This window comes from Oncorhynchus clarkii, unplaced genomic scaffold (assembly GCF_045791955.1).
Source record: "Oncorhynchus clarkii lewisi isolate Uvic-CL-2024 unplaced genomic scaffold, UVic_Ocla_1.0 unplaced_contig_5350_pilon_pilon, whole genome shotgun sequence".
In the NCBI taxonomy this organism is placed as follows: domain Eukaryota; kingdom Metazoa; phylum Chordata; class Actinopteri; order Salmoniformes; family Salmonidae; genus Oncorhynchus; species Oncorhynchus clarkii.
The window spans coordinates 42,172-67,333 of record NW_027260998.1 but is presented as its reverse complement, the minus strand read 5'-3'; the positions used below and the strand labels follow the sequence as shown (position 1 = coordinate 67,333).

Here is a 25,162-nt window from a genome sequence, read left to right as displayed (position 1 = left end):
AGAAACATGGTCTATTTAGTAGCTCACAGCTAGTAGATATTTAGCCTGCGTCTGAAGAGGTGTGAAGGCTGATATCTGATATCCGATACTTTAGACCTACCCATGATCTCCATATAAGGAAACCAAAGGGCAGAGTCAGGGTTTGTGGGAGGTAGCTTTGGATATATATTTCAGAAACTTGTATCTTAGACTAAAATATGTTAGGAAGTAGAATGCAAAACCTTTTGACTCCGGTGAGATGAAATAAGAAAGAAAAAACAGTTAGAGGAGCTTCTTCTATGAAGTGTGGTTTGTGTTTTCTACCCGTCTTCAACTCTCGGCTCGACTGTCTCGTTTTTTTATGAAGGCAAAGAGTCTGGGAATTGAGCCAGTGGACCAGTTCTGTGCTGGCTCAATGCCAGTGTTTCTGCCCTCTCCGACACCATCTCCATTACATTATCTTGGTGGCTGTCGTCTATACTTGAACACCACCACTAGTCTTCAACAACCACAATGAATATATATATAATATACCTTATCATGAGTCAAAGAAAATGATATGGATCCTGTAGGACACAATGAATTTCAGAACACTGGAAAACAATAGTGTACATCTACAGGTTAACAGTTGACATGATATTTTATTTACTGACAGAGATATAGGAGAATCTAGTACAATACAGAGACAGTTTTGCAGGACACATAGACTAAAAGGCATACTCTTACATAGTTGGTGAAAGGTGGCGCTCACACAGAACACATACTGTAAAACGAGTGGACAAAGCATTAAGAACACCTGCTCTCTCCATGACAGACTGACCAGGTGAATCCAAGTGAAATCTATGATCCCTTATTGATGTCACCTGTTAAATACACTTCAAATCGGTGTACATGAAGGGGAGTAGACAGGCTAAAAAGAAGGATTTTTAAGCCTTGAGAGAATTGAGACATGGATTGTGTATGTGTGACATTCAGAGGGTGAATGGGGGGGGGGTGCAACTCAATATTAGGAAGGTGTTCTTACTGTTTTGTCCACTCAGTGTAAATCATAATACAATGACAGGTTATATTGACGTGCATAATTAAAATGTAAATATTATTTCTGATCGTTTAAGGCTGGTTGACGCTTGGCTCTTGTTGCAGAACGACAGAAGGGACGAGAAGCAAAGAGCTGCAGTGCCTGGTTATATAATGGACCTACAGTGGATGTTGGAAACACATTGGCTCCCTCACTGAGCAATGTGTCATTTTACATTTGGGGAACTATAAGTGATCATGGACACCTTGGTCTTCATTACAGGGCTAATCACAAAAAAAACAGTTTGTGTGTGTGTGTGTGTGTGTGTGTGTTTGTGTGTCAGAGGAGGCTGGTGGGAGGAGCTATAGGAGGATGGGCTCATTGTAATGGCTGGAATGGAATTAATGGAACGGAGTCAAACGTGGTTTCTAAATGTTTGATACTGTTCCACATGTTCCATTCCAGTCTTTACACTAAGCCGTCCCTATAGCACCTCCCATCAGCCTCCTCAGGTGTGTGTGTGCCACTACGGGTGCATGCATGTGTGTGGCTAAGTGCAGGTAAGTGCTGGTTTTGTTCCACTACGACAGCTGGTCTCTACAGGAGGGGGAAGATATAAATGAACGGATGATGGCTGGTCTCTACAGGAGGAGTAAGACATAAAGGGATGGACGATGGCTGGTCTCTACAGGAGGAGTAAGATATAAAGTGACGGATGATGGCTGGTCTCTACAGGAGGAGTAAGATATAAAGTGACGGATGATGGCTGGTCTCTACAGGAGGGGGAAGATATAAAGGGACGGATGATGTCTGGTCTCTACAGGAGGGGGAAGATATAAAGTGACGGATGATGGCTGGTCTCTACAGGAGGGAGAAGATATAAATGAACGGATGATGGCTGGTCTCTACAGGAGGAGTAAGACATAAAGGGATGGACGATGGCTGGTCTCTACAGGAGGAGTAAGATATAAAGGGACGGATGATGGCTGGTCTCTACAGGAGGGGGAAGATATAAAGGGACGGATGATGTCTGGTCTCTACAGGAGGGGGAAGATATAAAGTGACGGATGATGGCTGGTCTCTACAGGAGGGGGAAGATATAAATGAACGGACGATGGCTGGTCTCTACAGGAGGAGTAAGATATAAAGTGACGGATGATGGCTGGTCTCTACAGGAGGGGGAAGATATAAAGGGACGGATGATGTCTGGTCTCTACAGGAGGGGGAAGATATAAAGTGACGGATGATGGCTGGTCTCTACAGGAGGGGGAAGATATAAAGTGACGGATGATGGCTGGTCTCTACAGGAGGGGGAAGATATAAAGTGACGGATGATGGCTGGTCTCTACAGGAGGGGGAAGATATAAAGGGACGGATGATGGCTGATCTCTACAGGAGGGGGAAGATATAAAGGGACGGACGATGGCTGGTCTCTACAGGAGGGGGAAGATATAAAGGGATAGATGATGGCTGGTCTCTACAGTAGGGGATGATATAAAGGGATGGATGATGGCTGGTCTCTACAGGAGGGGGAAGATATAAAGGGAGAGACGGCTCATTTCCTTTTTTCTTTCTCCGCCCCCAGACACCGCACCCCCTCCAGCAGCATAGGAGTACCATGGTGACGATCTACAGAGAGAGGGAGAGGGGGAGGGAGGGAGAGATAGGGAGAAGAGAGAAGGAAGGAGGGAGAGGGTGGGGTAGATTGGGTTGGCGGGTAAGAGATAGGGCGAGAGAGAGAAAGAGAGAGGTAGGGAGATTGAGAAAGAGAGCGGAAGAGTCACTGTTATTTTGCTGAGTAAAGGATCATAGTGAGTGTGTGATGTAGAGGAAGTTGCAGAGACCTCTTAGTCCACCAGAGGGTGCTGTCCACCCTTTAACACTGACAGGCCATACATTGTACATCTGTTGCATAATAGCATTTAACTCAGCTTTATGCCTTACTGTAAATACCATAAGTAACTAACTGCAGATATTTCCCCTATTAACACAGGGTTACTGCCCAGATGATCAGTATGTGTGTCACTGTGTGTGTTTCTGTGTGTATGACTGTGTCCACACATGACCAGGCACACAGGAGTAACTCACCCATGACCCGGGCCTGTAGTCTGACCCGCAGACGTTGGTCCTTCTTCCCCCGGCTGACCAGGGTCAGCTCCTCCTGCAGCACCCCCTCCTGATGGGTGGTGTACTCACACGTCACCTTCACCCCACCTAGAGGGAGGGAGGGAGGGAGGGAGGGAGGGAGGGAGGGAGGGAGGGAGGGAGGGAGGGAGGGAGGGAGGGAGGGAGGGAGGGAGGGAGGGAGGGAGGGAGGGAGGGAGGGAGGGAGGGAGGGAGATAGCAGGAGATGGCAGATGGACCAAGAGAAACAAGGAATGGATGGAGAGAGGGAGAGAGACAGGGAATGGATGGAGAGAGGGAGAGAGACAGGGAATGGACGGAGAGAGGGAGGGAGACAGGGAATGAACGGAGAGAGGGAGGGAGACAGGGAATGAACGGAGAGAGGGAGGGAGACAGGGAATGGACGGAGAGAGGGAGGGAGACAGGGAATGGATGGAGAGAGGGAGGGAGACAGGGAATGGAGGAGAGAGGGAGGGAGACAGGGAATGAACGGAGAGAGGGAGGGAGACAGGGAATGAACGGAGAGAGGGAGGGAGACAGGGAATGGACGGAGAGAGGGAGGGAGACAGGGAATGGACGGAGAGAGGGAGGGAGACAGGGAATGGAGGAGAGAGGGAGGGAGACAGGGTGGAGAGAGGGAGGGAGACAGACAGAGGTAGAAAAAGAAAGGGAGAGAAAAAAGAAAGACAGAAAAAAGGAGAGAAAGATGGAGGCAGTCAATAATACAAGGACAGGAATGGTCGGGAAAGAGTGACATGAAGACAGAGACAAAAAGTCATCAAACAGACAGAAGTAACGTAAGACTGAGAGACAGTAGTCTATTGAGTATTTGTAACCAGTATTTACTTCAATGTAATTCGCCATAGTTCCCCACATACCATAAAATCTGTGTCTGAAATGCCACCATATTCCCTATATAGTACACGAATTTGATCAGGGCCTATAGGGAATATTCAATGTTTCAAGTTAATAGAATAGGCTGCTCTCCGTGACACAACCCAGGGTTCTCTTACAGGAAGCCACTCTGAAAGCCCAGAGGGGAGATCAGATTCTTTCCCCCTAAAATTCAAATGGTGCCCTATTCCCTATATTGTGTTCTACCTTTGTCCAAAGGACTATGGGCCTGCCATGTGGGCACTGGTCAAAAGCAGTGCACTGTATAGGGAATGGGGTGACAAGGGGACATTTGGGAGGAAGCCAGGGAAACAAATCAAATTGTATTGGTCACATGTGCAGGTGTGGACCTTACAGTTAAATGCTTACTTATGAGCCCATAACCAACAATGCAGATGGAATAAGAAAAATAAATACAAGTAACAAGTAACTAAAGAGCAGCAGTAAAATAACAATAGCGAGACTATATATACATACATACACATATATACATATATATATACATGTAGGTAGAGTTATTAAAGTGACTATGCATAGTTGATAACAACAGAGAGTAGCAGAGGTGTAAAAGAGAGGGGGGGAGCAATGCAAAATAATCTCTTCTTCTGGTCTCCTCTCTCTGAATCGATTCATGGCTGAAATGGGAGCTGATGGATTGATCTCTTTGGTCTTTGTTTGCCTCTGGTAATGACTGTCTAGTGGTGGTTATATTGCTCTGGTAATGACTGTCTGGTAGTGGTTATATTCCTCTGGTAATGACTGTCTGGTAGTGGTTATATTCCTCTGGTAATAACTGTCTAGTGGTGGTTATATTCCTCTGGTAATGACTGTCTGAGGGTGGTTATATTCCTCTGGTAATGACTGTCTGGTAGTGGTTATATTCGTCTGGTAATGACTGTCTGGTGGTGGTTATATTCCTCTGGTAATGACTGTCTGGTAGTGGTTATATTCCTCTGGTAATGACTGTCTGGTAGTGGTTATATTCCTCTGGTAATGACTGTCTAGTGATGGTTATATTCCTCTGGTAATGACTGTCTAGTGATGGTTATATTCCTCTGGTAATGACTGTCTAGTGGTGGTTATATTCCTCTGGTAATAACTGTCTAGTGGTGGTTATATTGCTCTGGTAATGACTGTCTGGTAGTGGTTATATTCCTCTGGTAATGACTGTCTGGTAGTGGTTATATTCCTCCGGTAATAACTTTTTTATTTATTTTTTTATTTTACCTTTATTTAACCAGGTAGGCAAGTTGAGAACAAGTTCTCATTTACAATTGCGACCTGGCCAAGATAAAGCAAAGCAGTTCGACAGATACAACAACACAGAGTTACACATGGAGTAAAACAAACATACAGTCAATAATAAAGTATAAACAAGTCTATATACAATGTGAGCAAATGAGGTGAGAAGGGAGGTAAAGGCAAAAAAAGGCCTTGGTGGCAAGGTAAATACAATATAGCAAGTAAAACACTGGAATGGTAGTTTTGCAATGGAAGAATGTGCAAAGTAGAAATAAAAATAATGGGGTGCAAAGGAGCAAAATAAATAAATAAATAAAATACAGTTGGGAAAGAGGTAGTTGATAGGGCTAAATTATATGTGGGCTATGTACAGGTGCAGTAATCTGTGAGCTGCTCTGACAGTTGGTGCTTAAAGCTAGTGAGGGAGATAAGTGTTTCCAGTTTCAGAGATTTTTGTAGTTCGTTCCAGTCATTGGCAGCAGAGAACTGGAAAGAGAGGCGGCCAAAGAAAGAATTGGTTTTGGGGGTGACTAGAGAGATATACCTGCTGGAGCGTGTGCTACAGGTGGGAGATGCTATGGTGACCAGCGAGCTGAGATAAGGGGGGACTTTACCTAGCAGGGTCTTGTAGATGACATGGAGCCAGTGGGTTTGGCGACGAGTATGAAGCGAGGGCCAGCCAACGAGAGCGTACAGGTCGCAATGGTGGGTAGTGTATGGGGCTTTGGTGACAAAACGGATTGCACTGTGATAGACTGCATCCAGTTTGTTGAGTAGGGTATTGGAGGCTATTTTGTAAATTACATCGCCAAAGTCGAGGATTGGTAGGATGGTCAGTTTTACAAGGGTATGTTTGGCAGCATGAGTGAAGGATGCTTTGTTGCGAAATAGGAAGCCAATTCTAGATTTAACTTTGGATTGGAGATGTTTGATATGGGTCTGGAAGGAGAGTTTACAGTCTAACCAGACACCTAAGTATTTGTAGTTGTCCACGTATTCTAAGTCAGAGCCGTCCAGAGTAGTGATGTTGGACAGGCGGGTAGGTGCAGGTAGTGATCGGTTGAAGAGCATGCATTTAGTTTTACTTGTATTTAAGAGCAGTTGGAGGCCACGGAAGGAGAGTTGTATGGCATTGAAGCTTGCCTGGAGGGTTGTTAACACAGTGTCCAAAGAAGGGCTGGAAGTATACAGAATGGTGTCGTCTGCGTAGAGGTGGATCAGAGACTCACCAGCAGCAAGAGCGACCTCATTGATGTATACAGAGAAGAGAGTCGGTCCAAATATTGAACCCTGTGGCACCCCCATAGAGACTGCCAGAGGTCCGGACAACAGACCCTCAGATTTGACACACTGAACTCTATCAGAGAAGTAGTTGGTGAACCAGGCGAGGCAATCATTTGAGAAACCAAGGCTGTTGAGTCTGCCGATGAGGATGTGGTGATTGACAGAGTCGAAAGCCTTGGCCAGATCAATGAATACGGCTGCACAGTAATGTTTCTTATCGATGGCGGTTAAGATATCGTTTAGGACCTTGAGCGTGGCTGAGGTGCACCCATGACCAGCTCAGAAACCAGATTGCATAGCAGAGAAGGTATGGTGAGATTCAAAATGGTCGGTAATCTGTTTGTTGACTTGGCTTTCGAAGACCTTAGAAAGGCATGGTAGGATAGATATAGGTCTATAGCAGTTTGGGTCAAGAGTGTCCCCCCCTTTGAAGAGGGGGATGACCGCAGCTGCTTTCCAATCTTTGGGAATCTCAGACGACACGAAAGAGAGGTTGAACAGGCTAGTAATAGGGGTGGCAACAATTTCGGCAGATAATTTTAAAAAGAAAGGGTCCAGATTGTCTAGCCCGGCTGATTTGTAGGGGTCCAGATTTTGCAGCTCTTTCAGAACATCAGCTGAATGGATTTGGGAGAAGGAGAAATGGGGAAGGCTTGGGCGAGTTGCTGTTGGGGGTGCAGTGCTGTTGACAGGGGTAGGAGTAGCCAGGTGGAAAGCATGGCCAGCAGTAGAAAAATGCTTATTGAAATTTTCAATTATGGTGGATTTATCAGTGGTGACAGTGTTTCCTATCTTCAGTGCAGTGGGCAGCTGGGAGGAGGTGTTCTTATTCTCCATGGACTTTACAGTGTCCCAGAACTTTTTTGAGTTAGTGTTGCAAGAAGCAAATTTCTGCTTGAAAAAGCTAGCCTTGGCTTTTCTAACTGCCTGTGTATAATGGTTTCTAGCTTCCCTGAACAGCTGCATATCACGGGGGCTGTTCGATGCTAATGCAGAACGCCATAGGACGTTTTTGTGTTGATTAAGGGCAGTCAGGTCTGGGGAGAACCAAGGGCTATATCTGTTCCTGGTTCTACATTTCTTGAATGGGGCATGTTTATTTAAGATGGTTAGGAAGGCATTTTTAAAAAATATCCAGGCATCCTCTACTGACGGGATGAGGTCAATATCCTTCCAGGATACCCCGGCCAGGTCGATTAGAAAGGCCTGCTCGCTGAAGTGTTTCAGGGAGCGTTTTACAGTGATGAGAGGAGGTCGTTTGACCGCTGACCCATTACGGATGCAGGCAATGAGGCAGTGATCGCTGAGATCTTGGTTGAAGACAGCAGAGGTGTATTTAGAGGGGAAGTTGGTTAGGATGATATCTATGAGGGTGCCCGTGTTTAAGGCTTTGGGGAGGTACCTGGTAGGTTCATTGATAATTTGTGTGAGATTGAGGGCATCAAGTTTAGATTGTAGGATGGCTGGGGTGTTAAGCATGTTCCAGTTTAGGTCGCCTAGCAGCACGAGCTCTGAAGATAGATGGGGGGCAATCAGTTCACATATGGTGTCCAGAGCACAGCTGGGGGCAGAGGGTGGTCTATAGCAGGCGGCAACGGTGAGAGACTTGTTTTTAGAAAGGTGGATTTTTAAAAGTAGAAGTTCAAATTGTTTGGGTACAGACCTGGATAGTAGGACAGAACTCTGCAGGCTATCTTTGCAGTAAATTGCAACACCGCCCCCTTTGGCAGTTCTATCTTGTCTGAAAATGTTGTAGTTTGGAATTAAAATGTCTGAATTTTTGGTGGTCTTCCTAAGCCAGGATTCAGACACAGCTAGAACATCCGGGTTGGCAGAGTGTGCTAAAGCAGTGAATAGAACAAACTTAGGGAGGAGGCTTCTAATGTTAACATGCATGAAACCAAGGCTATTACGGTTACAGAAGTCGTCAAAAGAGAGCGCCTGGGGAATAGGAGTGGAGCTAGGCACTGCAGGGCCTGGATTCACCTCTACATCGCCAGAGGAACATAGGAGGAGTAGAATAAGGGTGCGACTAAAAGCAATAAGAATTGGTCGTCTAGAACGTCTGGAACAGAGAGTAAAAGGAGGTTTCTGGGGGCGATAAAATAGCATCAAGGTATAATGTACAGACAAAGGTAAGGTAGGATGTGAATACAGTGGAGGTAAACCTAGGTATTGAGTGATGAAGAGAGATATATTGTCTCTAGAAACATCATTGAAACCAGGAGATGTCATTGCATGTGTGGGTGGTGGAACTAATAGGTTGGATAAGGTATAGTGAGCAGGACTAGAGGCTCTACAGTGAAATAAGCCAATAAACACTAACCAGAACAGCAATGGACAAGACATATTGACATTAAGGAGAGGCATGCTTAGTCGAGTGATCAAAAGGGTCCAGTGAGTGTCTGGTAGTGGTTATATTCCTCTGGAAATGACTGTCTGGTGGTGGTTATATTCCTCTGGTAATGACTGTCTGGTGGTGGTTATATTCCTCTGGTAATGACTGTCTGGTGGTGGTTATATTCCTCTGGTAATGACTGTCTGGTGGTGGTTATATTCCTCTGGAAATGACTGTCTGGTGGTGGTTATATTCCTCTGGTAATGACTGTCTGAGGGTGGTTATATTCCTCTGGTAATAACTGTCTAGTGGTGGTTATATTCCTCTGGTAATGACTGTCTAGTGGTGGTTATATTCGTCTGGTAATGACTGTCTGGTAGTGGTTATATTCCTCTGGTAATAACTGTCTGGTAGTGGTTATATTCCTCTGGTAATAACTGTCTGGTAGTGGTTATATTCCTCTGGTAATGACTGTCTAGTGGTGGTTATATTCCTCTGGTAATGACTGTCTGGTAGTGGTTATATTCCTCTGGTAATGACTGTCTGGTGGTGGTTATATTCCTCTGGTAATGACTGTCTGGTGGTGGTTATATTCCTCTGGTAATGACTGTCTGGTAGTGGTTATATTCCTCTGGTAATGACTGTCTGGTAGTGGTTATATTCCTCTGGTAATGACTGTCTGGTGGTGGTTATATTCCTCTGGTAATGACTGTCTGGTGGTGGTTATATTCCTCGGGTAATGACTGTCTGGTAGTGGTTATATTCCTCTGGTAATGACTGTCTGGTAGTGGTTATATTCCTCTGGTAATGACTGTCTGGTAGTGGTTATATTCCTCTGGTAATGACTGTCTGGTAGTGGTTATATTCCTCTGGTAATGACTGTCTAGTGATGGTTATATTCCTCTGGTAATGACTGTCTAGTGATGGTTATATTCCTCTGGTAATGACTGTCTAGTGGTGGTTATACTCCTCTGGTAATGACTGTCTGGTAGTGGTTATATTCCTCTGGTAATGACTGTCTAGTGATGGTTATATTCCTCTGGTAATGACTGTCTAGTGGTGGTTATATTCCTCTGGTAATGACTGTCTGGTCGTGGTTATATTCCTCTGGTAATGACTGTCTGGTGGTGGTTATATTCCTCTGGTAATGACTGTCTGGTAGTGGTTATATTCCTCTGGTAATGACTGTCTGGTGGTGGTTATATTCCTCTGATAATGACTGTCTGGTAGTGGTTATATTCCTCTGGTAATGACTGTCTGGTGGTGGTTATATTCCTCTGGTAATGACTGTCTGGTAGTGGTTATATTCCTCTGGTAATGACTGTCTGGTAGTGGTTATATTCCTCTGGTAATAACTGTCTAGTGGTGGTTATATTCCTCTGGTAATGACTGTCTGAGGGTGGTTATATTCCTCTGGTAATAACTGTCTGGTAGTGGTTATATTCCTCTGGAAATGACTGTCTGGTGGTGGTTATATTGCTCTGGTAATGACTGTCTGGTGGCGGTTATATTCCTCTGGTAATGACTGTCTGGTGGTGGTTATATTCCTCTGGTAATGACTGTCTGGTGGTGGTTATATTCCTCTGGTAATAACTGTCTAGTGGTGGTTATATTCCTCTGGTAATGACTGTCTAGTGGTGGTTATATTCGTCTGGTAATGACTGTCTGGTAGTGGTTATATTCCTCTGGTAATAACTGTCTGGTAGTGGTTATATTCCTCTGGTAATAACTGTCTGGTAGTGGTTATATTCCTCTGGTAATGACTGTCTAGTGGTGGTTATATTCCTCTGGTAATGACTGTCTGGTAGTGGTTATATTCCTCTGGTAATGACTGTCTGGTGGTGGTTATATTCCTCTGGAAATGACTGTCTGGTGGTGGTTATATTCCTCTGGCAATGACTGTCTGAGGGTGGTTATATTCCTCTGGTAATAACTGTCTAGTGGTGGTTATATTCCTCTGGTAATGACTGTCTAGTGGTGGTTATATTCCTCTGGTAATGACTGTCTGGTGGTGGTTATATTCCTCTGGTAATGACTGTCTGGTAGTGGTTATATTCCTCTGGTAATGACTGTCTGGTAGTGGTTATATTCCTCTGGTAATGACTGTCTGGTGGTGGTTATATTCCTCTGGTAATGACTGTCTGGTGGTGGTTATATTCCTCTGGTAATGACTGTCTGGTAGTGGTTATATTCCTCTGGTAATGACTGTCTGGTAGTGGTTATATTCCTCTGGTAATGACTGTCTGGTAGTGGTTATATTCCTCTGGTAATGACTGTCTGGTAGTGGTTATATTCCTCTGGTAATGACTGTCTAGTGATGGTTATATTCCTCTGGTAATGACTGTCTAGTGATGGTTATATTCCTCTGGTAATGACTGTCTAGTGGTGGTTATACTCCTCTGGTAATGACTGTCTGGTAGTGGTTATATTCCTCTGGTAATGACTGTCTAGTGATGGTTATATTCCTCTGGTAATGACTGTCTAGTGGTGGTTATATTCCTCTGGTAATGACTGTCTGGTCGTGGTTATATTCCTCTGGTAATGACTGTCTGGTGGTGGTTATATTCCTCTGGTAATGACTGTCTGGTAGTGGTTATATTCCTCTGGTAATGACTGTCTGGTGGTGGTTATATTCCTCTGATAATGACTGTCTGGTAGTGGTTATATTCCTCTGGTAATGACTGTCTGGTGGTGGTTATATTCCTCTGGTAATGACTGTCTGGTAGTGGTTATATTCCTCTGGTAATGACTGTCTGGTAGTGGTTATATTCCTCTGGTAATAACTGTCTAGTGGTGGTTATATTCCTCTGGTAATGACTGTCTGAGGGTGGTTATATTCCTCTGGTAATAACTGTCTGGTAGTGGTTATATTCCTCTGGAAATGACTGTCTGGTGGTGGTTATATTGCTCTGGTAATGACTGTCTGGTGGCGGTTATATTCCTCTGGTAATGACTGTCTGGTGGTGGTTATATTCCTCTGGTAATGACTGTCTGGTGGTGGTTATATTCCTCTGGTAATAACTGTCTAGTGGTGGTTATATTCCTCTGGTAATGACTGTCTAGTGGTGGTTATATTCGTCTGGTAATGACTGTCTGGTAGTGGTTATATTCCTCTGGTAATAACTGTCTGGTAGTGGTTATATTCCTCTGGTAATAACTGTCTGGTAGTGGTTATATTCCTCTGGTAATGACTGTCTAGTGGTGGTTATATTCCTCTGGTAATGAATGTCTGGTAGTGGTTATATTCCTCTGGTAATGACTGTCTGGTGGTGGTTATATTCCTCTGGAAATGACTGTCTGGTGGTGGTTATATTCCTCTGGCAATGACTGTCTGAGGGTGGTTATATTCCTCTGGTAATAACTGTCTAGTGGTGGTTATATTCCTCTGGTAATGACTGTCTAGTGGTGGTTATATTCGTCTGGTAATGACTGTCTGGTAGTGGTTATATTCCTCTGGTAATAACTGTCTGGTAGTGGTTATATTCCTCTGGTAATAACTGTCTGGTAGTGGTTATATTCCTCTGGTAATGACTGTCTAGTGGTGGTTATATTCCTCTGGTAATGACTGTCTGGTAGTGGTTATATTCCTCTGGTAATGACTGTCTGGTGGTGGTTATATTCCTCTGGTAATGACTGTCTGGTGGTGGTTATATTCCTCTGGTAATGACTGTCTGGTAGTGGTTATATTCCTCTGGTAATGACTGTCTGGTAGTGGTTATATTCCTCTGGTAATGACTGTCTGGTGGTGGTTATATTCCTCTGGTAATGACTGTCTGGTGGTGGTTATATTCCTCTGGTAATGACTGTCTGGTAGTGGTTATATTCCTCTGGTAATGACTGTCTGGTAGTGGTTATATTCCTCTGGTAATGACTGTCTGGTAGTGGTTATATTCCTCTGGTAATAACTGTCTGGTGGTGGTTATATTCCTCTGGTAATGACTGTCTAGTGGTGGTTATATTGCTCTGGTAATGACTGTCTGGTAGTGGTTATATTCCTCTGGTAATGACTGTCTGGTAGTGGTTATATTCCTCTGGTAATAACTGTCTGGTAGTGGTTATACTCCTCTGGAAATGACTGTCTGGTGGTGGTTATATTCCTCTGGTAATGACTGTCTAGTAGTGGTTATATTCCTCTGGTAATAACTGTCTAGTGGTGGTTATATTGCTCTGGTAATGACTGTCTGGTAGTGGTTATATTCCTCTGGTAATGACTGTCTGGTAGTGGTTATATTCCTCTGGTAATGACTGTCTGGTGGTGGTTATATTCCTCTGATAATGACTGTCTGGTAGTGGTTATATTCCTCTGGCAATTACTGTCTGGTGGTGGTTATATTCCTCTGGTAATGACTGTCTGGTAGTGGTTATATTCCTCTGGTAATGACTGTCTGGTAGGGGTTATATTCCTCTGGTAATAACTGTCTAGTGGTGGTTATATTCCTCTGGTAATGACTGTCTGAGGGTGGTTATATTCCTCTGGTAATAACTGTCTGGTAGTGGTTATATTCCTCTGGTAATGACTGTCTAGTGGTGGTTATATTCGTCTGGTAATGACTGTCTGGTAGTGGTTATATTCCTCTGGTAATAACTGTCTGGTAGTGGTTATATTCCTCTGATAATGACTGTCTGGTAGTGGTTATATTCCTCTGGTAATGACTGTCTGGTGGTGGTTATATTCCTCTGGTAATGACTGTCTGGTAGTGGTTATATTCCTCTGGTAATGACTGTCTGGTAGTGGTTATATTCCTCTGGTAATAACTGTCTAGTGGTGGTTATATTCCTCTGGTAATGACTGTCTGAGGGTGGTTATATTCCTCTGGTAATAACTGTCTAGTGGTGGTTATATTCCTCTGGTAATGACTGTCTAGTGGTGGTTATATTCGTCTGGTAATGACTGTCTGGTAGTGGTTATATTCCTCTGGTAATAACTGTCTGGTAGTGGTTATATTCCTCTGGTAATAACTGTCTGGTAGTGGTTATATTCCTCTGGTAATGACTGTCTAGTGGTGGTTATATTCCTCTGGTAATGACTGTCTGGTAGTGGTTATATTCCTCTGGTAATGACTGTCTGGTGGTGGTTATATTCCTCTGGTAATGACTGTCTGGTGGTGGTTATATTCCTCTGGTAATGACTGTCTGGTAGTGGTTATATTCCTCTGGTAATGACTGTCTGGTAGTGGTTATATTCCTCTGGTAATGACTGTCTGGTGGTGGTTATATTCCTCTGGTAATGACTGTCTGGTGGTGGTTATATTCCTCTGGTAATGACTGTCTGGTAGTGGTTATATTCCTCTGGTAATGACTGTCTGGTAGTGGTTATATTCCTCTGGTAATGACTGTCTGGTAGTGGTTATATTCCTCTGGTAATGACTGTCTAGTGATGGTTATATTCCTCTGGTAATGACTGTCTAGTGATGGTTATATTCCTCTGGTAATGACTGTCTAGTGGTGGTTATACTCCTCTGGTAATGACTGTCTGGTAGTGGTTATATTCCTCTGGTAATGACTGTCTAGTGATGGTTATATTCCTCTGGTAATGACTGTCTAGTGGTGGTTATATTCCTCTGGTAATGACTGTCTGGTCGTGGTTATATTCCTCTGGTAATGACTGTCTGGTGGTGGTTATATTCCTCTGGTAATGACTGTCTGGTAGTGGTTATATTCCTCTGGTAATGACTGTCTGGTGGTGGTTATATTCCTCTGATAATGACTGTCTGGTAGTGGTTATATTCCTCTGGTAATGACTGTCTGGTGGTGGTTATATTCCTCTGGTAATGACTGTCTGGTAGTGGTTATATTCCTCTGGTAATGACTGTCTGGTAGTGGTTATATTCCTCTGGTAATAACTGTCTAGTGGTGGTTATATTCCTCTGGTAATGACTGTCTGAGGGTGGTTATATTCCTCTGGTAATAACTGTCTGGTAGTGGTTATATTCCTCTGGAAATGACTGTCTGGTGGTGGTTATATTGCTCTGGTAATGACTGTCTGGTGGCGGTTATATTCCTCTGGTAATGACTGTCTGGTGGTGGTTATATTCCTCTGGTAATGACTGTCTGGTGGTGGTTATATTCCTCTGGAAATGACTGTGTGGTGGTGGTTATATTCCTCTGGCAATGACTGTCTGAGGGTGGTTATATTCCTCTGGTAATAACTGTCTAGTGGTGGTTATATTCCTCTGGTAATGACTGTCTAGTGGTGGTTATATTCGTCTGGTAATGACTGTCTGGTAGTGGTTATATTCCTCTGGTAATGACTGTCTAGTGGTGGTTATATTCCTCTGGTAATGACTGTCTGGTAGTGGTTATATTCCTCTGGTAATGACTGTCTGGTGGTGGTTATATTCCTCTGGTAATGACTGTCTGGTGGTGGTTATATTCCTCTGGTAATGACTGTCTGGTAGTGGTTATATTCCTCTGGTAATGACTGTCTGGTAGTGGTTATATTCCTCTGGTAATGACTGTCTGGTGGTGGTTATATTCCTCTGGTAATGACTGTCTGGTGGTGGTTATATTCCTCTGGTAATGACTGTCTGGTAGTGGTTATATTCCTCTGGTAATGACTGTCTGGTAGTGGTTATATTCCTCTGGTAATGACTGTCTGGTAGTGGTTATATTCCTCTGGTAATAACTGTCTGGTGGTGGTTATATTCCTCTGGTAATGACTGTCTAGTGGTGGTTATATTGCTCTGGTAATGACTGTCTGGTAGTGGTTATATTCCTCTGGTAATGACTGTCTGGTAGTGGTTATATTCCTCTGGTAATAACTGTCTGGTAGTGGTTATACTCCTCTGGAAATGACTGTCTGGTGGTGGTTATATTCCTCTGGTAATGACTGTCTAGTAGTGGTAATATTCCTCTGGTAATAACTGTCTAGTGGTGGTTATATTGCTCTGGTAATGACTGTCTGGTAGTGGTTATATTCCTCTGGTAATGACTGTCTGGTAGTGGTTATATTCCTCTGGTAATGACTGTCTGGTGGTGGTTATATTCCTCTGATAATGACTGTCTGGTAGTGGTTATATTCCTCTGGTAATGACTGTCTGGTGGTGGTTATATTCCTCTGGTAATGACTGTCTGGTAGTGGTTATATTCCTCTGGTAATGACTGTCTGGTAGTGGTTATATTCCTCTGGTAATAACTGTCTAGTGGTGGTTATATTCCTCTGGTAATGACTGTCTGAGGGTGGTTATATTCCTCTGGTAATAACTGTCTGGTAGTGGTTATATTCCTCTGGTAATAACTGTCTAGTGGTGGTTATATTGCTCTGTTAATGACTGTCTGGTAGTGGTTATATTCCTCTGGTAATGACTGTCTGGTAGTGGTTATATTCCTCTGGTAATAACTGTCTGGTAGTGGTTATATTCCTCTGGAAATGACTGTCTGGTGGTGGTTATATTCCTCTGGTAATAACTGTCTGGTAGTGGTTATATTCCTCTGGTAATGACTGTCTGGTAGTGGTTATATTCCTCTGGTAATAACTGTCTGGTAGTGGTTATATTCCTCTGGAAATGACTGTCTGGTGGTGGTTTTATTCCTCTGGTAATGACTGTCTGGTGGTGGTTATATTCCTCTGGTAATGACTGTCTGGTGGTGGTTATATTCCTCTGGCAATGACTGTCTGGTGGTGGTTATATTCCTCTGGAAATGACTGTCTGGTGGTGGTTATATTCCTCTGGTAATGACTGTCTGAGGGTGGTTATATTCCTCTGGTAATAACTGTCTAGTGGTGGTTATATTCGTCTGGTAATGACTGTCTGGTGGTGGTTATATTCCTCTGGTAATGACTGTCTGAGGGTGGTTATATTCCTCTGGTAATGACTGTCTAGTGGTGGTTATATTCGTCTGGTAATGACTGTCTGGTAGTGGTTATATTCCTCTGGTAATGACTGTCTGGTAGTGGTTATATTCCTCTGGTAATGACTGTCTGGTGGTGGTTATATTCCTCTGGTAATGACTGTCTGGTGGTGGTTATATTCCTCTGATAATGACTGTCTGGTAGTGGTTATATTCCTCTGGTAATGACTGTCTGGTGGTGGTTATATTCCTCTGGTAATGACTGTCTGTTGGTGGTTATATTCCTCTGGTAATGACTGTCTGGTAGTGGTTATATTCCTCTGGTAATGACTGTCTGGTGGTGGTTATATTCCTCTGGTAATGACTGTCTGGTAGTGGTTATATTCCTCTGGTAATGACTGTCTGGTAGTGGTTATATTCCTCTGGTAATGACTGTCTGGTAGTGGTTATATTCCTCTGGTAATGACTGTCTGGTAGTGTTTATATTCCTCTGGTAATGACTGTCTGGTAGTGGTTATATACATCTGGTAATGACTGTCTGGTGGTGGTTATATTCCTCTGGTAATGACTGTCTGGTAGTGGTTATATTCCTCTGGTAATGACTGTCTGGTAGGGGTTATATTCCTCTTGTAATGACTGTCTGGTAGTGGTTATATTCCTCTGGTAATGACTGTCTGGTGGTGGTTATATTCCTCTGGTAATAACTGTCTGGTAGTGGTTATATTCCTCTGGTAATTCCGATCAGAGCCTCACCCTCCATGGGTCGGATGGCATTGGGAGGGGAACAGGGGATGGAGAGCGGATCTAAAGAATGCAGAATAGGTGATAAAAGAGGAAGAGGTAGGGAAATTGTCGCCTTTGCACCAGACAAGTATTCATTGGGGACAGGGGATGGAGGGGGAGAAAAAGTAGAAGAAGGAAGAGACCTTCACCAGTGATCCAGACAAACATTCAAGTTTCACAGGTTTGATAACATACCAGTTACTGTAATAGTAGGTTACAGTAATGACAGAAACAGTGTCTTGTTATGGTGGTAATATGTTTGTTGGCAGAGGGGCACATGGGAGATTAGATATGCCTTGTTAGTGGTTTTCTGCCACTTTCAGGTCTACACTGCACCCATCTTTACCAATATATCCATTTACTCAATTCATATCCATTTGGACGATTTGGATCCTGTACAAGGAACACAGAAGCAATCATCTCAGTTTCTATCCTGGGTCGCATTCAATAGGCTTCGAACAGTATAAAAACTGATTGAAACAGGAAGGGAATACCTGGACTCCAATAAGAAACACTAATTTTCATTTTCCATTGCAAAACGGTTTAACGTTTTCTTTGACATGCCCTAATGCATGGTCTCCAACGTACCCTCTGGTGTGGGTGTGACACGGTTGACTTTGAGGAGGGGTCTGGGAGTCGGTGATGAGGAGGAAGGGAGGGAGCACACATCTTTCCCCAGCACAGGCACCTCTGGGAGGGTGAAGACGATCTCATAACGATGCAGACTCCTCAGGAACCCTACCTGAACAGAGAGAGAGTGTATGTGAGAGAGAGAGAGAGAGAGAGAGAGAGAGAGAGAGAGAGGAGAAACACAGTATAAATTATATAAACACTTATTAAATACTCACACACGTCTTATGAAATGCGTTAAGTAGTTCTTATGTAGGTACCCATCAGGGGTGCATTCAGCAGGGCATAACGTTGTAGAAATATGTTATGGGGAACAAACATGGCTCTATGACCTGTAGAATAAGGAATCATGTCTGCTCTATTCATAACATTTCAATCTGCAATGTTCAACAATGTTTGCCTACTGAACTTGGCACAAGCAATTCGAGCATTCATATTCCAAACCCCGCCCACCTTAACCAGGAAGTTCCCATCAGGCTCTGGGAGAGCAGGGATGGAAGAATCCTTGGCTTTGTCCTCACGGTGAACAGGGGAGCCCATGGCATCCTCGTCGTCAGGGAAACGCACGCTTCCTCCCTTTGAGGTCGACCCTGGGGAAGAGGCAGTAAGGGCGTGACTCGGTCAGGGACAGAAATACACACACAGGCACGTACTGAACACACGCACACACATATCGTTCATGCATGGCTAAGCAGCTGTATAGGACTGCAAGTTTTCATTGCGCTTTTATGAGAGAGAGAGTGAGACAGAGAGCAGAGAGAGAGGGAGAGAGTTAGTGTTTTGGTCTATCAGTATAACTTAGGTCTGACATGGTATTAGGGCTTTACAAACAGCGGGAAGGGAATTGAAAATCCATGCACTTAGAGACAATCGCTGGCAGATAAATGAATTAATGTTTGGGCGATATCAGTTGCAGACAGACAGACAGACAGACAGACAGACAGACAGACAGACAGACAGACAGACAGAAACACACACATAGAAGTCAAGGACTCACCCTTCCTGCCTGTTGCCATGTCAATGTCAGGCCAGGAATGATGGATCACACTGTATCAGTCTGAATTTGTGATGTCATCATTACCCTCCTTCAGAGAACATGACAAGGAACAATGTAAGGAGATAGAGAGAGAGGGAGAACAAGAGAGATGGAGAGAGAAAAGGGGGGAGCAGATGAGGAATGAAAGAGGTGAAGAGTGAGGTGAAAGAGGGAGAGAAAGAGAGACCAAGTCACAATTTCTTTGTAAAGGTGACAGCTCCTCAACAACAGTTTCTTCTGTCTTCTGTCATTTTCTGCCAAAAAGTTCCCTCAGACTAAACCACCTCTTAGAACTAGAAGTAGGACAAAGTAGCCCCTAGGCCTAGACACTCATTTAAAGTCAGTTAAACACTTTCCCCTCTAATTACGGTCATGATTTGGGTATAAGCGATGGCTGATCCTAGACCTGTGAATCAAAATAGGAAAAGCAGTCACATCTGAGGTTACTTGTTGCATGGTGTTTGGTAATAATTCTATGATATTCTTAAAGTAAAAGTCAAATAAACTAAAGTGTCACTGGCAAAGTCATAACGGTAAAGTGGTTTATTTTCTTTAGCTTTGTGCCAGGTAGCAACTTCTGCCCAAAAGTACTCTGGTACTGTAGCGTATCAATCCGCTGGATAGAGCCCTAGACTGAGTTCCAAATGGTACCCTAGTGCATTTTTTTAACAAGGTCCAATAGGGGAATAGGGTGCCATCTGTTCCGCACGTCAACAATAACCTTTGACCTTAAATTTAATCCTACTGCGGCTTTATCAATATCAATAGAAGCGCCCAGCTGTGAGTCCAGTCCAGTGTTGCAGACAAAGGCGCGGCTAAACGACTCCCTGACCTGCTCACTAAAGAAGCTTATCTCTGCCCACAAAGCTTACCAGGTGGGATTAGAGGAAGAAATTAGAAAGAGTCATTTCTTACAGTTTTACCATTGGGAGTTGGGTACCGAGCCTAATTCACACAATCCTCCCTAATACGGAAACACTGGAGGGGGAATAGCCTTGAGTGTTATGTAACCTAAACTAGAATGGGGAGGAAATAGAACACAGAACAGAGAGAAAGAAGCTCATTCCATTCTATTTATAACGGCCTTACTGTACCATCGACAGTTATCCAGTTGTGGAAAAAGTACCCAATTGTCATCCTTGAGTTAAAGTAAAGACCCTAATAGAAAATGACTGAAGTGGAAGTGAAAGTCTAGTTTGCCTAAATTCAGTTTATGTGGCAAAACAAGCAGGTAGAGAATCATTGGACCATGAAAACTGCTGTGAAATATATTTTCCATAACCCAAAATATTTTATTTGAAGCTGTTTGAAGCTGGTGTACAAAACGGAAAGTAAAAGACGCAAAAACAACACTTAAGAATGGGAAGCATAGAAATGGAGCACATAGAATGGATACACCACTTCTTTTACTTGCTTTCAATGAGAATGACATATCTATCACTCACATTTCTATGTGCATTTGGTTGGGGTCACCCAAAAAGTTATATATTGTAGCTTTAAGTATCAAAAGTAGAAGCTATAAATCCATCCAAATTCCTTATATAAAGCAAACCAGACGGCACAATTAGCTTTTTTTAATGGATAGCCAGGGGCACACTCCAACACTGACCAACAGACCATTTACAAACACTCAGACATCATTTACAAACAAAGCATCTGTGTTAAGTGAGTTCGCCAGATCAGAGGCAGTATGGATGACCAAGGATGTTCTCTTGATAACTGTATGAATTGGACCATTCTTCCCTGTCCTGCTAAGCATTCGATTACCGAGTACCCTAGCCTACTGTTGGTGTCAGGGACAATAAGGCCTAATAAAAAGTACAGTGCATTCTGAAAGTATTCAGACCCCTTCACTTTTTCCACATTTTGTTACGTTCCCGCATTATTCTATATATATATTTTTTTTTATCAATCTACACACAATACCCGATAATGACAAAGCGAAAACAGGTTTTTAGAAATGTTTGCAAATGTATTAAAAATAAAAAGCATAAATACCTTATTTACATAAGTATTCAGACACTTTGCTATGAGACTCGAAATTTAGCTCAGGTGCATCCTGTTTTCATTCATCATCCTTAAGATGTTTCTACAACTTGATTGGAGTCCACCTGTGATAAATTCAATTGATTGGACATGATTTAGAAAGGCACACACCTGTCTATTTAAGGTCCCACAGTTGACAGTGCACGTCAGAGCAAAAACCAAGCCATGAGGTCGAAGGAATTGTCTGTAGAGCTCCGAGACAGGATTGTGTTAAGGCACAGATCAGGGGAAAGGTACCCAAAAAATTCTGCAGCATTGAAGGTCCCCAAGAAAACAGTTGCTTCCATCATTCTTAAATGGAAGACATTTGGAACCACCAAGACTCTTCCTAGAGCCGGCCGCCAAGCCAAACTGAGCAATCAAGGGAGAAGGGCCTTGGTCAGGGAGGTGACCAAGAACCCGATGGACACTAGAGGTCGACCGATTAATCGGAATGGCCGATTAATTAGGGCCGATTTCAAGTTTTCATAACAATCGGAAATCTGTATTTTTGGGCTTCGATTTTGCCTATTTAAAAAAAAGAATGTTTATACCTTTATTTAACTAGGCAAGTCAGTTAAGAACACATTCTTATTTTCAATGATGGCCTAGGAACGGTGGGTTATCTGCCTTGTTCAGGGGCAAAACGACAGATTTTCACCTTGTTCGCTCGGGGGATCTTGCAACCTTACAGGTAACTAGTCCAACGCTCTAACCACCTGCCTCTCATTGCACTCCATGAGGAGCTTGCCTGTTACGCGAATGCAGTAGATACAAGGTAAGTTGCAAGCTAGCATTAAACGTATCTTATAAAAAACAATCAATCAATCATAATCACTAGTTATAACTACACATGGTTGATGATATTACTAGTTTATCTAGCGTGTCCTGCGTTGCATATAATCGATGCGGTGCGTATCGTTGCTCCAATGTGTACCTAACCATGAACATCAATGCCTTTCTTAAAATCAATACACAGAAGTATATATTTTTAAACCTGCATATTTAGCTAAAAGAAATCCAGGTTAGCAGGCAATATTAACCAGGTGAAATTGTGTCACTTCTCTTACGTTCATTGCACACAGAGTCAGGCAGGGTATATGCAACAGTTTGGGCAGCCTTGCTCATTGCGAACTAATTTGCCAGAATTGTATGTAATTATGACATAACATTGAAGGTTGTGCAATGTAACAGCAATATTTAGACTTATGGATGCCACCCGTTAGATAAAATACCGAACGGTTCCGTATTTCACTGAAATAATAAACATTTTGTTTTCGAAATGATAGTTTCTGGATTCTACCATATTAATGACCAAAGGCTCGTATTTCTGTGTGTTATGTTATAGTTAAGTCTATGATTTGATAGAGCAGTCTGACTGAGCGATAGTAGGCAGCAGCAGGCTCGTAAGCATTCATTCAAACAGCACTTTCGTGCGTTTTGCCAGCAGCTCTTCGCAGCACTGTTTATGACTTCAAGCCTATCAGCCTAATGGCTGGTGTAACCAATGTGAAATGGCTAGCTAGTTAGCGGGGTTTCGTAACTCGCTCTGAGACTTGGAGTAGTTATTCCCCCCGCGGCTTTAGTGGAGCGATGGGTAATGCTGCTTCGAGTGTGGCTGTTGTCGATGTGTTCCTGGTTCGAGCCCAGGTAGGTATACTGTTACACTGGCAATACTATAGTGCCTATAAGAACATCCAATAGTCAAAGGTATATGAAATACAAATGGTATAGAGAGAAATAGTCCTATAAATACTATATTAACTACAACATAAAACCTCTTACCTTGGAATATTGAAGCCTCATGTTAAAAGGAACCACCAGCTTTCATATGTTCTCATGTTCTGAGCAAGGAACTCAAACGCTTTTTTACATGGCACATATTGCACTTTTACTTCCCCAACACATTGTTTTTGCATTATTTAAACCAAATTGAACATGTTTCATTATTTATTTGAGGCTAAATTGATTTTATTGATGTATTATATCAAGTTAAAATAAGTTTTCATTCAGTATTGTTGTAATTGTCATTATTATAAATATATATTTTTTTAAATTGTCTGATTAATCGGTATCTGCTTTTTTTTGGTCCTCCAATAATCGGTATCGGCGTTGAAAAATCATAATCGGTCGACCTCTAATGGACACTATGACAAAGCTCCAGAGATCCTCTGTAGAGATAGTAGAACCTTCCAGAAGGACAACCATCTCTGCAGCACTCCACCACTCAGGCATGTATAGTAGATTGGCCAGACGGTAGCCAATCCTCAGTAAAAGGCATATAGTCCGCTTGTAGTTTTCCAAAAGGCATCTAAAGGACTCTCAGACCATGAGAAACAAGATTCTCTGGTCTGATGAAACCAATATTGAACTCTTTGGCCTAAATGCCAAGTGTCACGTCTGGAGGAAACTCGGCACCGCTCATCACCTGGCCAATACCATTCCTACGGTGAAGCATTGTGGTGGCAGCATCATGCTGTGGGGATGTCAGGATCAAGGGAAAGATGAACTGTGCAAAGTACAGAGAGATCCTGGACGAAAACCTGCCCCAGACCTCAGACCTTCCAACAGGACAACAACCCTAAGCACACAGCCAAGACAATGCAGCAGGAGTGGCTTCGGGACCAGTCTCTGAATGTCCTTGAGAGGCCCAGCCAGAGTCCGGATTTGAACCCAATCGAACATCTCTGGAGAGACCTGAAAATAGCTGTGCAGAGACACTCCCCATCCAACCTGACAGAGCTTGAGAGGATCAGCAGAGAAGAATGGGAGAAACTCCCCAAGTACAGATGTGCCAAGCTTGTAGCATCATACCTAAGAAGACTCAAGGCTGTAATCAATGCCAAAGGTACTTCAACAAAGTACTGAGTAAAGGGTCTGAATACTTATGTAAATGTGATGTTTCATTTTTTTGCAAACCTGTTTTTTCTTTGTCATTGTGGAGTATTATGTGTAGATTGATGAGTAAATATATATATATATATTTTTAAATAAGGCTGTAACCTAACAAAATGTGGAAAGAGTCAACTTTCAGAATGCACTGTTGTAGGCTTCAGGTAACGTACAGATATCCCCCCCAAAATAATGAAGTAGTAGTCTACTTCAAACTAGATTTTACTTTGTTACTTTACACCACTGCAGTTATCAATGGGACCTGGACGCATTGTGCAAAGGCATCGCGGTTGGTAGGCTTCTACCTTATTTGACACTGTCACTGTTCTACGTGCAAATGCGGCACTGTTGGGAACGACCCAGCCCCGAGCCGCCACCACCGCATCAACAGGGAGGGACATCGATACGTGCGCCGCCCGGGACATTTTTGACCGGTTTTAGCCTAATTACAAAATACTTGCGAATAGGTGTTCCTTAGTCTGCTTTAGTTGTTTATTGAATATATAGCCAATTCAATGCTGTTCTTTTCAATCACATAGCCCACCAGTGTTTTTATTCTAATGTTACAATTTCCATGTTGACGATCACACACACTGCATGCCCATTAGTTGCATTTGCTGTCGTTTCAACGGATGGGCAAAACTGCAACGAATAGATTTGGACAACAACAACATATTCGTTATATTGTCATTGTGACATAAATCAAATCGAATATATTCAACCTGAGAGAGAGACAGACAGACAGACGGGCAGATCGGCAGATAGCCTAGCCTACGCCCAGTTAGATGCAATACGATATGAACCTCCGAACTGGATTCCCCCCAGGTGCAAGAAAGCGTTTATGAAAATGTTTAACGTGATTAAAAAACCTATCGAAGCACTTACCGCTTTGGAGATTTTGTTCAGTGCTTAGTGATGATGGTATCGGACAGTGGAAAGCGTTACCATCCCAAACGGCATGCTGCTTGCTGTGTTTGTCTGATCTCTTATTACCGAGGCTCTACTCAGTCTCCTCTCCAGCTCTCCTCCTCCGGACAGACGCAGTCTACAACAGCCATACCTGGCACGTCGCTTTCTCGGTGACCTATAGCTGCAGTCATTGGCGGATGCAGGCATCGCGGGGAGG

General features: G+C 43.2%; 1 protein-coding gene across 2 annotated transcripts; it reads right to left on the bottom strand.

Moving 5' to 3' along the window:
- Window positions 1-600: 600 nt before the first annotated feature.
- Window positions 601-25,076, bottom strand: LOC139403102 (adipose-secreted signaling protein-like). Of its 2 annotated transcripts, none has more exons than XM_071146813.1 (6): window positions 24,922-25,076; window positions 19,081-19,168; window positions 18,537-18,673; window positions 18,042-18,195; window positions 3,086-3,211; window positions 601-2,626 (listed from the first exon to the last, which is right to left on the bottom strand). In XM_071146813.1, exons 2-6 carry the CDS (start codon window positions 19,097-19,099, stop codon window positions 2,553-2,555), a joined length of 510 nt encoding a protein of 169 aa, XP_071002914.1. In that variant the 5' UTR covers window positions 19,100-19,168; window positions 24,922-25,076; the 3' UTR covers window positions 601-2,552. The 2 variants fall into 2 exon arrangements, with proteins under 2 accessions (XP_071002914.1, XP_071002915.1); XM_071146814.1 differs by having other exon boundaries at window positions 19,081-19,165; window positions 24,922-25,054.
- Between the last annotated feature and the right edge of the window lie 86 nt (window positions 25,077-25,162).